Source organism: Saccoglossus kowalevskii, chromosome 19 (assembly GCF_978046115.1).
Source record: "Saccoglossus kowalevskii chromosome 19, keSacKowa6.1, whole genome shotgun sequence".
Lineage (NCBI taxonomy): Eukaryota > Metazoa > Hemichordata > Enteropneusta > Harrimaniidae > Saccoglossus > Saccoglossus kowalevskii.
In genome coordinates this window covers 6,198,927-6,216,822 of record NC_140659.1, presented here as the reverse complement: position 1 = coordinate 6,216,822, position 17,896 = coordinate 6,198,927, and the positions used below count along the sequence as shown (strand labels likewise).

The 17,896-nt window shown below is 36.9% G+C and overlaps 1 protein-coding gene across 1 annotated transcript; it reads left to right on the top strand.

Annotated features, from left to right (window-relative positions):
- The first annotated feature begins 3,185 nt into the window (after positions 1-3,185).
- LOC100376106 (testican-1-like) lies at positions 3,186-16,798 on the top strand. The gene is made up of 11 exons (XM_085493543.1): positions 3,186-3,414; positions 6,014-6,086; positions 6,558-6,654; positions 6,835-7,025; positions 7,618-7,658; positions 7,979-8,084; positions 8,380-8,520; positions 8,733-8,948; positions 9,303-9,380; positions 9,723-9,860; positions 16,528-16,798. The coding sequence occupies exons 1-11, from the start codon at positions 3,298-3,300 to the stop codon at positions 16,581-16,583; spliced, it is 1,254 nt and encodes a 417-aa protein (XP_085349669.1). The 5' UTR covers positions 3,186-3,297; the 3' UTR covers positions 16,584-16,798.
- The last annotated feature ends 1,098 nt before the right edge of the window (positions 16,799-17,896 follow it).

Genomic DNA, 17,896 nt, shown 5'->3' with positions numbered 1-17,896 from the left:
TAAACCAATGTTCATTTGTTAACAATTTTATTCTAGGCATTATTTGTGATATTTAAGGGTATCAGCTTATAAAGAGATGACAGATTGTGGTAAACTTGATGATTTGAAAATATTAGAACCATATCATGAACGTTAAGGAGTATATATGTGTTATACATTGAGGTTTCCCTACTGAACTTTTGAGAACACTTCGATGCCAGAGGAGATAATAGACAATACCTTATGTTGGAAGGAGGGGGCAAATATTTACGCCACGAAACATGAATTCATGGTCACAATTTTGTATATAAATGTTTGTGTTAATTAGTTACTCCAGTGATTCAATCCAGAATGCCTACCACTGTGCGCTGACGCCGGGGATTTCCCACAGTGCTTATAGTAATCATACATACATGCTTCAGATTGAACCATTAGTCTATAAATATGCCTATCACCCGTCGTCATGACAACTTACGTACTGACCTCAGCTGCTAACGTAATAATCGTAACCTACCTGTGGTGGCGCTTGATAGATTAACTGAACAAATGACAACTTTAGAAACTGCAGAAAGTTTAACAGTGCGGGAGCGCGTTAATGTGCACATTATAATTGCTAAGTATATCTTGCTAGGGTGCTCAGATCCGATGCCATTAATATCAATTTGTGAGAAAAGTAAGGTAAAGTTGTGATAATCAACAACCCCGCAAAGACCTAGCGCCCTCCGCGGTGCTCAAAACCCAACACAGTGAGGTGAGATGTAATGCCGTACGGCCGGCGAGGGCGCCACTCACGCCTACATGTCAGTCTAGCAAAGACACTGATAGACTGTTCAAGTTGTATTACCATAATTGAATTGTTTCTAAAGCGTTAAAAAGAAACTTTATTTATTTATTTATTTATTTATTTATTTATTTATTTATTTATTTATTTATTTATTTATTTATTTATTTATTTATTTATTTATTTATTTATTTATTTATTTATTTATTTATTTATTTATTTATTTATTTATTTATTTACTTATTTATTTGTATGAATATATGATATATAACCGTATTCAACTTGTATTGATAAGTCATTACTAACGATTGAAACCAGAATTTTTATTTATTCATAAAAGCAGAACTCGCATAATAAAAAGGGGAAGTACATGTACTTTAAAATGTCACGGCATTGTTTTACAAAAGTTTCAGTTCCGTACAATGTCCAAAACCCAGCCATGAATGCAATAGTGTTTACGCATGCGTCAAAATAACTTTACATGATTGATATGGTCAAAAAGCCACTTGAATTGTAGGCGCCTAAAATGCTAGATGAATGTACAATATCTCATAACTTTTTTTCTTGCTACAGTCATTACGTGACCCTCATTAGACCTTCATTATGCCCCAAAGGTTGACTAAAGATGACTAACCATATTTTATAACTTCCTTTTGGTATTGTGTTGAAAAATTAATCACTGGCATTGTTGCTAAAATCTGGGCATACGGGGCTTCTTCCGTTGGTCACAACTGTGTACTGGATTGTCAACATGCCAAATCTGCCGGTTTCTAGATTTTAAACGAGAACATACTCTCCTCGAGCGCCACTGGAACAATAGGCAGTGACATCAGCAGGTGTTAGCAGCAGGGGTTTAAAGTGTTATAAATAATGTTTGTTTGAAAGTATAATTGTTATAAGAGATACTTGACCTTCTGTTGACCTCCTCTTGTTTCTGTCTTTGCCATACTATTAGTTGTCACGCAATGTGATCAAGTGTATTCTGTTGATTTGGTTTTACATACACGACACAGTCCGTGTTTCATACCTACTGTAAAACCATTACATTTAACTGTTTTGTACATAATCACTGGGGTTTAATTTCACTCACGAATTCGTCAAGTGAACAATGAGTTTTATAATTGTTTCACACATTCAAGTGGATTTATTTTAGCGGATTTTACTTATCAGCAAAAATAGCGAAATTAAAAGCTAGTGAATAATTAATGCATTTACAGTATTTATTGTATATGTGTGTTTAGTGTGTATTTCTTTAAATTATTTGAAGCCAGCATACGTTTTGACATGAAACACGTTTTAACACACGGGTCGTTTGCTCATAGACCTTAGAATGAGAGGGACGGGCAACTACAGTATCTCATTCTACGTAAATGTAAGCTTTGTAAGTATCTTTCGGACACATCATAACATTATACTATTCTTTGTTAATGTTGTTTTCAAACTCTGGGGTCGATGGCAGAGAGTGTATTTCCCTTCGCTTAGTTTGTGCTATTTTTTTTCAATGATGATTTTTATGTTATATTTTCCCTAAGAAATTAGCGTGCAGATTTTTTTTTCCTTTGTACTTTTTTAAAATCCTACCCCCCGTTTCTAACGGTCCACCCCTTATATTTTAATCTCTGCATAGTCTTCGAAATGCGTTAGGGAAAGTGAAACTGGACACTTCAGTCAACACGTGACTATATTGGGTCTCGGCATGGAAGGTACTAGTGGTCCCGGTAAATTTGACCACAACAAGCTACATTAAACAAGGTCGCTAAACTAATACACATTTATATTTTCTGTCATGACAAGTTTAAAGCAACGCCACACGACGAAACAATGTCACATGCACTTTCATAGAAGTGTTGTTTCGTAATTCCATGGATACTGACTGGTAATATTCGATTTAATGAAATATACATACTAACACGCACGTATTGGTAACTATTCTAGTTTTGTCATCCCTACGGCTTGATCTCTAAGGTCATAGTTTGACCTTCAACAAGGGGGCTAATTCTTGATGTAGGCACAGTCTCTCTATGGGCTGTGATGTAGGTTTCTTACTGCACAGACGTTAGCATTTGGCCAAATATATATGGTCTACCGACAATACTTAAAATGGTATAAGAGATGTGTTTTTAATTTAAATATCAAAACTGGAAAGGTGTATCATACCATGGATGTACTAAGTACATCCATGCATTAAGCGAACGCATATAACGAGTTTACCCATATAACTTAGCATTTCTAAGGTCTCCCAAACACACATTCAGAAGGTCAGTTATTGTGACCGACCGAGGTACCCAAGAATTGATAATGTGCGCATGTGCGAGACTGTGACTACCGACTTAAATACCATCAGCGGAATATCGTGTTACTTGACCTCGGTTAAATTGACTTGTTTACCACTTTCTCAACCAATCAGCGCAGAGTCGGACCATTGTGTGCAAATCACCTCAAAATAAATCAACCTTCAGAAAACAAAAACAGACATCTCTCGCATGATAGTCTGAGATTTGTTCAAGCAGTTTCAACAAACTTTCCTAAAGTTAACCATGATGCGATTGGCAGCGGTGTTAATACTTGTACTTGTGGCGGTAGAGGCGAGACCCAACAGAACCCCAAAGGAATATAAGAAGTCGGGCGAATGGAAAGCACTTCTGAGACCAGTGGTAAGTTCGAAAATATATTGGCAACGCCCTGGGCAAGCAGAGTGGACAGATCGATAACGTAGCTAACGTCGTATTTGATACTCATTCAAAATTACACTAACGGTACGGTATGTACGTACTCAGTTGCATTAAATTGCATACACTGTAATGGGTGTATTCATAATATCCGGATTCAGTCGTTCAAGAATCGGTGGCTTTACATTCTATAGCTACATTTCTGAATCGTGGCTTATCTATGGGGGTAGACGGAGTACTCATGTTATGACGTCTGTACTATGAGTTATGATTGGGTTGTCCTGGTCTTGAAAGCAGGTCGGCAGCGAGTAAATAAACACAGTTTCCTTTGACAGTTTGGATAAACGCCACTTTATCAAAACGTAACGAGTGATTATAATCACTGACTTAGGGACCACTACAAGTTGAACAACTGAATAATGTGCACCCTGCAGGGGCGGATCTAGGATTCTGGAATAGGGGGGGGGGGGCGATACGTTGGCCTAAGGCCAAGTTCGCGAGCGCCGATGGCGCGAAGCCCTGTTGGTTGTTAAAAGTAGTGGGGGCCGCGGCCCCCTCAGCCCCCATCTAAATCCGCCAATGCCCCGGGACACATACGTCAACTTTGACGTCGAAAGAATGTGTTGTGTAATTTTAGACAAAGAATCGCTCTCCGGTTGCAAGGAGCTGGTTATATATTATACGACTACATCAACAAATCAGGCGCGTTCACAGTTTGTGCACGACGAGGCGGACAATCACCACATGTTTCATATCAAACATATGTATGAGTCCTGTGATAGATAAATTATAGAAGTATTATTTTAGTGATTATTATTGGATTGACACCAAAATAAAATGTCGAATTTGATGATGTACTTGTATTAAATTTGCACGTATTACAATCTGTTCATAGTTGCCACCCAAATTGGCACCAAAGAACTACATTATTGCCAGGGCTTTAATTAAAATAAAATATTTACTCACCAAGTCTTACAAAAATGAATATAACACGGCCACATACGAACGAGGATCAACAGAAATGGTGGATCTGGTGACCTACTCGGTCAAACACATCACGTGACATTGACATTTACGAGCAATGAAAACAAAAACCTCTGATATTTACCAAGAGTGTTAATGTATTCAACCGCATTCCTTTGAACAGTACGCTTTCTACAGTATTGTAAACGGCGCCGGGGATGGTCTTTCCCTTTGAGGCCGATGAATTAGTTTGTTGTCAAGGATCTCAAAGGAAATGAAGTCTTTTGTGTAATTTAAGTGCACTTTCGTGTCAGTGCAACCACTGTGGCATGTATGTTGACCAATATAAGGCCACCCGGTTTTGCATCACTGGTATTTTTTTGTTGGGAACCATAGTCTAACGAAGTTCGTAACGGGGGATTATAATTCGGTATTCGTCCGTCCGTCTGGAGTCATGTTTCAAAACAGTGTGGACCAACTCTTTTCATTCTTTGCATGTGCATAATACTTTATCTGGGACATGTGCACATGCAGTGGTTAACTGATTCAATCAAAGATGACTGACTGACAGCCATTTTGTTTTTTGAAAATGTGGTATCTTATGCATATTTTTTGTTCAAATTTGGTAAATACATTATACATGTTAGGATACATGTATATGACGATTCGTTTTGCAATCGGATCAAAGATGGCGGACTGACTGCCATCTTGCTTTTTGACCATACTACTATATCTTCAAAGCTTGTGGACCATTTTTATTCACGTTTGACACATACACCATGCATATAGGAGTACATGTTCATGTCAGTTTGTTCCATGATCAGATCTAAGATGGCCGACTGGCATCCATCTTCTGTTTTTTTGAAAATGTAGTATCTTGGACAGGATTTGTTGGTTTTCTTTCAAATTTGATACAAACATTTACACATGTTGCGATACATGACCATCATGACTAACTGGCAAAATGTATTGTTGACATGTTTTTTTCTTCAAATTATACATATTAGGATACATGTCCATGACAATTTGTTTCACAATCGGGTCAAAGATGGTTGACTGCCTGCAATCTTGCTTTTTGACCATACTTCTATATCTCTGCACATGAGCCTGGACAAAAAAAATCAGTTTGGATACAAATATGCATGAATAGCATCCCTGTTTAATTTCTGACTATATATTTCATTTAATACATCTAATTACTGTTGATACTAGACCAGCCAATTATTCACTCTCAGTTACTAACTATGCTTTTGATGCATATTTCTTTATTTTTGACATGAATAACATTTCCCCTAATCCCAACGGGGACTATGTCATTAACAATGACTTGTTGAGTTATAACTCCGATCCAATCATTAAAACTATTATATAACATGTACACACAATAAGTTCTGTTTTAATCAATCATTATTCAACAACGTGGACATTTCGCACATTCTGATTGGTTAAAACATACATTGTCAGTATGAAATCAACACTATAGAATATATTTTATAATTCTGGTTTTAGCAAAATATTTCACAGTGATGATTTTATGTGACCTACTACAATGCATTAATATTGTACGTATATAAAAAGAATATTATCTGATCCAACTCTTCCCCTTTTTTCATCTTTATAGTCGGAGAGTGATTCTCTAGTCAAAAAAGAATGGGAAGATATTCAGCCCAAGAAGACATACGACAAGGTTTATGGTGAGTTACCTGCGTGCGTTAGGTGTACTATGTTTGCACGTGCACGATTAGGATCAGTGCGCATGCGTTGCGCATTTCACTGCATGTTTCCACAGAACAGCATACTCAAGAAGACAAGCTAGCTCTGTTTATTACTTATATTGCCGTTTAGTGGTCGTCGCGCAACGCGTGTTCGAATTTCATGTAAATAAACAATGTATTTTACACGCGTTGTATACGTCGCTATGAGTCCCATATCGAACATGACGCGGCACGACGTCTGCCGGCCTTTAAGAGCAATGTATGTGTGCATCGCGTGTTCGGATTTCTTGTAAACAAACAAGGTGTTTACATGCGTTGTATACGTCGCATTAGACCCATGTGGAGTGTGACGCAATGCGACGACGAAAAGAGCGAACACAGTGTAATATGTTAGGTCACTTTAATAGCAACATAACAATTACATTTTAAAACGTTTGATTTCATATGCAGATCCATGTGACGATTTGAAGTGTGGTAACGGTAAACTGTGCTTTGTTTTGGAAGACGATACAGCCACGTGCATGAGTAGACGCGCTATAGAAAGGAGGTAAAGAACACTTTTAATTCAATGTGTGTGTGGGGGGGGGGGGTAATTAAGCACATACAACAAATTTCATGTATTATGACAAAAAAACAGGTAAAGTGAAATGTACGGAATCGGAATGTTTTATTCCACGTTGTTTATCAATTAATAAAAGTTAATATAGATTTTATCTTATAACTTCAGGTACAAACTACACGAGAAGAAGTACGATGAGGAGTCTTGTCAACGATGCCCAGATACCGAGTCATATCACGTGTGTGGTACCGATGGGAAAACCTACCACGATGTCTGTCATCTGGAAAGGAAAGCATGCAAGACGGGAAAGAAAATTGCCTGGATGTGTGACGGTCCTTGTCCATGCACACCACTTGACGGTATTCAAACGAAAGATTAAGTTAAACACGATAACAGAGGGCGGTCGTTATATGCTTGAGATGACGTCACGTGGATATTCCGATACTTTACGTGTCTGTAAAATTTGGAAGAATCGGCGATTCAGTAACTTGTTGTTTTATTGTTTGTTTCGAATAAGCAAGGAGCAGAAGTTTTGGGGGATTGTACTAATATGTCGTCGTCTTCAATGTTGACCGCGATGAGTTATATCTATTGCGTATTTATTTAGGAATAACAAATATTAAAGGACGGCAGTTGTCTGCCCTACGACCGCCGACCTTTAATGGAATGTAGTACAGTTGTAATTCATTAAAGCGGGGGAGTCGTCACCTACGCATGCGTCAGATGGCCATACCGTGTCATTGTTTACAAACGAGCGTCTACCCATGAGCCTTTGCGTTTTGTATGTGTGATGTTATCGTCGCTCGGGACTCAATTCCTTTAAGTATATATCCATTGCATTAATAATTACTAATTATTTGTTAGATGAGATATCTTACACCAATATACAATTAGTTTTATCAGGGGACTCGGACGCTCGCCACTAATACATGCACTATGTTTTAATTACAGAAGAAATCCAACCTGGCTTTTACAATGACTACGTCCAGGAAGTAAGTTATTTCAATATTCGATACTTATTACATCATCATCAGTGTTAATTTAAAATCGAACGTAGGTAGAAGTGGTGTCACCGGCAACCAAATTAAATAAAACGACGGTTGGCTAACTACATCGGACAAGAAATAGTCTCTCTGCGTCAGTTCTCGGACAGTCGCAGTTTTCCCTCACCGATAAAATTGACAAAAATATTTTTCTTAAAGAAGTACCCGGATTGTTGTTGTCTGGCAAGTACAATGCCTAACGCGTTAACATTTGAAAACAAATACAGTTGCTAGCAAAGAAATGTTCATTTATGCGGTATTTATTTCAGCCTAAGAAACTGGTCAAAGAAACTCTAATTCAGTCCGATGAACTGCCAGCAGGAAATGCGGTCGATCTCCCTGAACTGGAACAAACTGCATATGACGTGGCAGATGGTGAGTGGTTAACGTCACAGTGTGCACGTGACCTGTAACAGTAGCTCGTGCATGTCTTTGTTTATTCAGATTTATGAGGGAGTTTTTAGTTCAATTCGCGAAGAAACATCTAATTAAATTGAGACTGTATTGCGCTGCTATAACATAATGTTGATTAGCCCAGGGAAAGTAATATAATGAAGAAGGTATTTATCTGTAATTGCTCACAGGGAAGAAACTCATTCAAATCCCCCTTTGAACTAATTAACATAAGTAGCAGCAATACATCTTCCAAATGTATTTAATTTCCCCCCAGAGCAAGCTTGGGTGCCAAGTGAGTGCACTGATTCGGAATTGTCTGAACTTCCAAGACGGTTGATGGAATGGTTTAGATTGTTACAAGCAGAAGAAGAGGACCTTTATAAGAAACATCCACACAAGGAGATGCCCGTACCTGGTAAATATAGCAAATAACTTGCATAGGAGACACGGCATTGTCATGCATTGAATATTCATTATTCGAATTAAAGTCGAATAACGGATCGCAGTTTTAGAATCAATTTTTGAAATTCCTGTCCGACTAAGTTGTCTCTCATAACTGGTACCAGCCCTCATAGGGCAAATCAACGAACATGCGTCACTATCTTGAATGTCTCTTGACTTTAACAGATGTTGAGGTGCTCCCTAAATGCAAAGAGTCAACTGCCTGGATGTTTAACACACTTGACGTTGACAGAGATCTTGTGCTGTCTTCCAAGGAATACTACGACATGTACAACGACGAGTACGAAGTATGCATGAGAACCTTCCTAGATGAATGCGATCAAAACCGGGACTGGAAAATCACTGGAGACGAATGGTGTAACTGTTTCCATGCTGAAGAAGGTAGGAAATATATTCTTTTTGTTGCTAGGCGTTTTTCATACCCATATGTTTGATACTGAAACTAATGTTTTTGGGAGACAGATTGTGTGACTGACAAAAACACCACGTGAGTCTCGCAGTAGTCTATAATTGTAAACGCATTGGTTGTGAAGCTCTTTGACTGAAAACCATATGGAAATGTAGAAAAAATAGAACACATTGCATACCTAATATTAAACACTTGCAAATATTTAAAACGTATATCACGTTAAAATAAATACTTGTAGTATTTGGATAATTACTGATATAATTCCATACTACAGATTTCACTATGTATCGTGTAATAATAATAATTTGTATGTTACTTGTTGACAGCTGTGAGACCACCTTGCTTCCAGGCAATGGACGACGTACCTACCATGATGGTATTAGGGGAGATCAGGCCTTTAGCAGGTATGTTACATCGAATAGAATTTTCTACGCTTTACAATGGTTTCGGAAAATTTAATCTGTGTTTGGTTTGGTTGTGGTATTTTTTCTGTTTTTATTTAAATAAAAAAACTTCGAGCACATCGTACCGGCGACTGTATACACAATTTGCAATACGTCGGATTGAAGCAAATAAACTTCTTACTTGGCCAGGTCAGTGTGGTCACACAATATGGTAGAATGGACAAGTTAGTGCATATATGAGAAGGAAAAAAGTGATTTAAATAAGGAATCATGGTGATATGTAAATTGCTTGATGTGACAATTTCATCACGAATGACATTTACTCACATCTTTAATTAATAGGTGCTTTCGTTCCGACTTGTGACGAAAACGGTTACTATTCAACGGCGCAATGTCACGGCGGAACAGGATTTTGCTGGTGTGTTGATCAATACGGAGTTGAATACGAAAACACACGTGTGAGAGGAGAGCCCCCTTGTGGTGAGTGTTCGTGATAAACAGACAGTATTAGTTGTCACACAATATCAACCGTTCATACATGGATACATTACTGTGTTACACCATTACTTACTGCTACCCAAAACCATCCATTCATACATGGATACATTAATGTGTTACACCATTACTTACTGCTACCCAAAACCATCCGCTCTTACATGGATAACTGTTTATTACTATCCATTCATACATGGATACATTACTGTGTTACACCATTACTTACTGCTACCCAAAACCATCTGCTCTTACATGGATAACTGTTTATTACTATCCATTCATACATGGATACATTACTGTGTTACACCATTACTTACTGCTACCCAAAACCATCCGCTCTTACATGGATAACTGTTTATTACTATCCATTCATACATGGATACATTACTGTGTTACACCATTACTTACTGTTACCCAAAACCATCCGCTCTTACATGGATAACTGTTTATTACTATACATTCATACATGGATACATTACTGTGTTACACCATTACTTACTGCTACCCAAAACCATCTGCTCTTACATGGATAACTGTTTATTACTATCCATTCATACATGGATACACTACTGTGTTACACCATTACTTACTGCTACCAAAAACCATCCGCTCTTGCATGGATAACTGTTTATCACTATCCATTCATACACGGATACATTACTGTGTTACACCATTACTTACTGCTACCCAAAACCATCTGCTCTTACATGGATAACTGTTTATTACTATCCATTCATATATGGATACATTACTGTGTTACACCATTACTTACTGCTATCCAAAACCATTCGCTCTTACATGGATAACTGTTTATTACTATTCATTCATACACGGATACATTACTGTGTTACACCATTACTTACTGCTACCCAAAACCATGCGCTCTTACATGGATAACTGTTTATTACTATCCATTCATACATAGATACATTACTGTGTTACACCATTACTTACTGCTACCCAAATCCATCCGCTCTTACATGGATAACTGTTTATTACTATCCATTCATACATGGGTACATTGCTGTGTTACACCATTACTTACTGCTACCCAAAACCATCCGCTCTTACATGGATAACTGTTTACTACTATCCATTCATACACAGATACATTACTGTGTTACACCATTACTTACTGCTACCCAAAACCATCCGCTCTTACATGGATAACTGTTTATTACTATCCATCCATTCATACATGGATACATTACTGTGTTACACCATTACTTACTGCTACCAAAAACCATCCGCTCTTACATGGATAACTGTTTATTACTATCCATTTATACATGGATACATTACTGTGTTACACCATTACTTACTGCTACCCAAAACCATCCGCTCTTACATGGATAACTGTTTATTACTATCCATTCATACATGGATACATTACTGTGTTACACCATTACTTACTGTTACCCAAAACCATCCGCTCTTACATGGATAACTGTTTATTACTATACATTCATACATGGATACATTACTGTGTTACACCATTACTTACTGCTACCCAAAACCATCTGCTCTTTTATGGATAACTGTTTATTACTATCCATTCATACATGGATACACTACTGTGTTACACCATTACTTACTGCTACCAAAAACCATCCGCTCTTACATGGATAACTGTTTATTACTATCCATTCATACACGGATACATTACTGTGTTACACCATTACTTACTGCTACCCAAAACCATCTGCTCTTACATGGATAACTGTTTATTACTATCCATTCATATATGGATACATTACTGTGTTACACCATTACTTACTGCTACCCAAAACCATTCGCTCTTACATGGATAACTGTTTATTACTATTCATTCATACACGGATACATTACTGTGTTACACCATTACTTACTGCTACCCAAAACCATCCGCTCTTACATGGATAACTGTTTATTAATATCCATTCATATATGGATACATTACTGTGTTACACCATTACTTACTGCTACCAAAAACCATCCGCTCTTACATGGATAACTGTTTATTACTATCCATTCATACATGGATACATTACTGTGTTACACCATTACTTACTGCTACCCAAAACCATCCACTCTTACATGGATAACTGTTTATTACTATCCATTCATACATGGATACATTACTGTGTTACACCATTACTTACTGCTACCCAAAACCATCCACTCTTACATGGATAACTGTTTATTACTATCCATTCATACACGGATACATTACTGTGTTACACCATTACTTACTGCTACCCAAAACCATCCGCTCTTACATGGATAACTGTTTATTACTATCCATTCATACACGGATGCATTACTGTGTTACACCATTACTTACTGCTACCCAAAACCATCCGCTCTTACATGGATAACTGTTTATTACTATCCATTCATATATGGATACATTACTGTGTTACACCATTACTTACTGCTACCCAAAACCATCCGCTCTTACATGGATAACTGTTTATTACTGTCCATTCATATATGGATACATTACTGTGTTACACCATTACTTACTGCTACCCAAAACCATGCGCTCTTACATGGATAACTGTTTATTACTATCCATTCATACATGGATACATTATTGTGTTACACCATTACTTACTGCTACCCAAAACCATCCACTCTTACATGGATAACTGTTTATTACTATCCATTCATACATAGATACATTACTGTGTTACACCATTACTTACTGCTACCCAAAACCATTCGCTCTTACATGGATAACTGTTTATTACTATCCATTCATACATGGATACATTGCTGTGTTACACCATTACTTACTGCTACCCAAAACCATCCGATCTTACATGGATAACTGTTTATTACTATCCATTCATACACGGATACATTACTGTGTTACACCATTACTTACTGCTACCCAAAACCATCCGCTCTTACATGGATAACTGTTTATTACTATACATTCATACATGGATACATTACTGTGTTACACCATTACTTACTGCTACCCAAAACCATCTGCTCTTACATGGATAACTGTTTATTACTATCCATTCATACATGGATACACTACTGTGTTACACCATTACTTACTGCTACCAAAAACCATCCGCTCTTGCATGGATAACTGTTTATCACTATCCATTCATACACGGATACATTACTGTGTTACACCATTACTTACTGCTACCCAAAACCATCTGCTCTTACATGGATAACTGTTTATTACTATCCATTCATATATGGATACATTACTGTGTTACACCATTACTTACTGCTACCCAAAACCATTCGCTCTTACATGGATAACTGTTTATTACTATTCATTCATACACGGATACATTACTGTGTTACACCATTACTTACTGCTACCCAAAACCATCTGCTCTTACATGGATAACTGTTTATTACTATCCATTCATACATAGATACATTACTGTGTTACACCATTACTTACTGCTACCCAAATCCATCCGCTCTTACATGGATAACTGTTTATTACTATCCATTCATACATGGGTACATTGCTGTGTTACACCATTACTTACTGCTACCCAAAACCATCCGCTCTTACATGGATAACTGTTTACTACTATCCATTCATACACAGATACATTACTGTGTTACACCATTACTTACTGCTACCCAAAACCATCCGCTCTTACATGGATAACTGTTTATTACTATCCATCCATTCATACATGGATACATTACTGTGTTACACCATTACTTACTGCTACCAAAAACCATCCGCTCTTACATGGATAACTGTTTATTACTATCCATTTATACATGGATACATTACTGTGTTACACCATTACTTACTGCTACCCAAAACCATCCGCTCTTACATGGATAACTGTTTATTACTATCCATTCATACATGGATACATTACTGTGTTACACCATTACTTACTCTTACCCAAAACCATCCGCTCTTACATGGATAACTGTTTATTACTATACATTCATACATGGATACATTACTGTGTTACACCATTACTTACTGCTACCCAAAACCATCTGCTCTTTTATGGATAACTGTTTATTACTATCCATTCATACATGGATACACTACTGTGTTACACCATTACTTACTGCTACCAAAAACCATCCGCTCTTACATGGATAACTGTTTATTACTATCCATTCATACACGGATACATTACTGTGTTACACCATTACTTACTGCTACCCAAAACCATCTGCTCTTACATGGATAACTGTTTATTACTATCCATTCATATATGGATACATTACTGTGTTACACCATTACTTACTGCTACCCAAAACCATTCGCTCTTACATGGATAACTGTTTATTACTATTCATTCATACACGGATACATTACTGTGTTACACCATTACTTACTGCTACCCAAAACCATCCGCTCTTACATGGATAACTGTTTATTACTATCCATTCATATATGGATACATTACTGTGTTACACCATTACTTACTGCTACCAAAAACCATCCGCTCTTACATGGATAACTGTTTATTACTATCCATTCATACATGGATACATTACTGTGTTACACCATTACTTACTGCTACCCAAAACCATCCACTCTTACATGGATAACTGTTTATTACTATCCATTCATACATGGATACATTACTGTGTTACACCATTACTTACTGCTACCCAAAACCATCCACTCTTACATGGATAACTGTTTATTACTATCCATTCATACACGGATACATTACTGTGTTACACCATTACTTACTGCTACCCAAAACCATCCGCTCTTACATGGATAACTGTTTATTACTATCCATTCATACACGGATGCATTACTGTGTTACACCATTACTTACTGCTACCCAAAACCATCCACTCTTACATGGATAACTGTTTATTACTATCCATTCATATATGGATACATTACTGTGTTACACCATTACTTACTGCTACCCAAAACCATCCGCTCTTACATGGATAACTGTTTATTACTGTCCATTCATATATGGATACATTACTGTGTTACACCATTACTTACTGCTACCCAAAACCATGCGCTCTTACATGGATAACTGTTTATTACTATCCATTCATACATGGATACATTATTGTGTTACACCATTACTTACTGCTACCCAAAACCATCCACTCTTACATGGATAACTGTTTATTACTATCCATTCATACATAGATACATTACTGTGTTACACCATTACTTACTGCTACCCAAAACCATTCGCTCTTACATGGATAACTGTTTATTACTATCCATTCATACATGGATACATTGCTGTGTTACACCATTACTTACTGCTACCCAAAACCATCCGATCTTACATGGATAACTGTTTATTACTATCCATTCATACACGGATACATTACTGTGTTACACCATTACTTACTGCTACCCAAAACCATCCGCTTTTACATGGATAACTGTTTATTACTATCCATCCATTCATACACGGATACATTACTGTGTTACACCATTACTTACTGCTACCCAAAACCATTCGCTCTTACATGGATAACTGTTTATTACTATCCATTCATATATGGATACATTACTGTGTTACACCATTACTTACTGCTACCCAAAACCATCCGCTCTTACATGGATAACTGTTTATTACTGTCCATTCATATATGGATACATTACTGTGTTACACCATTACTTACTGCTACCCAAAACCATGCGCTCTTACATGGATAACTGTTTATTACTATCCATTCATACATGGATACATTATTGTGTTACACCATTACTTACTGCTACCCAAAACCATCCACTCTTACATGGATAACTGTTTATTACTATCCATTCATACATAGATACATTACTGTGTTACACCATTACTTACTGCTACCCAAAACCATCCGCTCTTACATGGATAACTGTTTATTACTATCCATTCATACATGGATACATTGCTGTGTTACACCATTACTTACTGCTACCCAAAACCATCCGATCTTACATGGATAACTGTTTATTACTATCCATTCATACACGGATACATTACTGTGTTACACCATTACTTACTGCTACCCAAAACCATCCGCTCTTACATGGATAACTGTTTATTACTATCCATCCATTCATACATGGATACATTACTGTGTTACACCATTACTTACTGCTACCCAAAACCATCCGCTCTTACATGGATAACTGTTTATTACTATACATTCATACATGGATACATTACTGTGTTACACCATTACTTACTGCTACCCAAAACCATCCGCTCTTACATGGATAACTGTTTATTACTATCCATTCATACATGGATACATTACTGTGTTACACCATTACTTACTGCTACCAAAAACCATTCGCTCTTACATGGATAACTGTTTATTACGATACATTTATACATGGATACATTACTGTGTTACACCATTACTTACTGCTACCCAAAACCATATGCTCTTACATGGATAACTGTTTATTACTATCCATTCATACATGGATACATTACTGTGTTACACCATTACTTACTGCTACCCAAAACCATCCGCTCTTACATGGATAACTGTTTATTACTATCCATTCATACATGGATACATTACTGTGTTACACCATTATTCACTGCTACCCAAAACCATCTGCTCTTACATGGATGACTGTTTATTACTATCCATTCATATATGGATACCTCTATTAATTTGTTACGCAATTACTGTTACTGTTATTGAATATTTTAAATATTTCTTTGTTTAGATGAATTGTTTGACGACACTATCGAGGACGAAGATGGCTCCGGTTACATTTACTAGTCGTATTTGTAGAACAAAGCATGAAGGTAAAAGACCTCCATGAACAAAGCAAGAGAGTCTACACTATAGGGTGGATTTTACGCCGGGTTATGTGAATTTTCGTTAGGACAAATATAACCGAATAGGATTACGTATACAATCTGCAAAAAAATCTTTTTTTAATTGAATATGCATAACTTTATGTAAAAATTAAATATTTACAATATGAAACACTATTCATGGGCAATTCATTTCCTTACACAAGATTGTGATTCATCGTAAATTATACGTACTATTTGTTATCACACGTACAATATGGGTTGTTTGATGAAATAAACATTAGTCAAACAAATGCGCATGCGCAAAGCAATTTATGGTACGTACTGATAATTAAAAGAGTGTGCCTATATTGTTTTACTCAATCACTTAATTTATGGTATATCACAATCTAATTTGAAGAAAAAACCCAATATTTTCTTTCTTCAGTGACCATTCAACAATAAGGGAAATAGATTACCGCTGTCACGAAGGTTACAAAGAAAATCAGATTGTTGACTTGACAGGAGTTTATTTTGTTATTGTTTTCAACGGGAGAGACGATACCTTTGTGCTATGAATTGCGCCCTCAAGCGACGAAGCGCTCAAGTGACGCCTGAATGACGTTGATATATGTAGTGTGGTTAAAGTAGACAGCTTATTTTTTAGTCGTTCGTCACTAGTGGGAATATAACAAATAGTCCTCAAAATATTATTCAAAACTTGAATGATATGATGTCATTCATGTCACACATTTACTGTCACAGAAGCGCTTTGCCGCGAGAGGGCGCAACTTAGGAAACAGTACTTTTGATATTAAACCCGGTAATTCCCAAATCAGTAACTGTAATCTGTAATTAGTAACGTATCGGGGGTATGCAGTACCATTTCACCATACCTAGGAGCACACGTACATACCGTTAATAAATATATATATTGTCACAGATTGCACCGACTACTATTCTAAATTCGATGCCGTTTCTAGGGTGGCCAGACCTCCTTAACTGCAGCAAGAATGATCATATATGCTTTTCAAACGTACTGATACCTGATACTCGTTATGGACGTTGGCGACGTGAGCATTCTTCTACTCTATATCGTTTAGGTAGATTTGAATTTGTTATGTAGTACGTTTCATCAAAGACTTCAATAAAGCAACAACGTCAGGAAATGTATATGTGAGTTATTTTTCTTCAGTTGACAAAGCGAAAGCATGTCTGCCACTAATTACTGACGATGTCGTATGGACGGTGATATCTGTACGGACGCTCCAATAACTTGTTTGTGCGATGATTGCA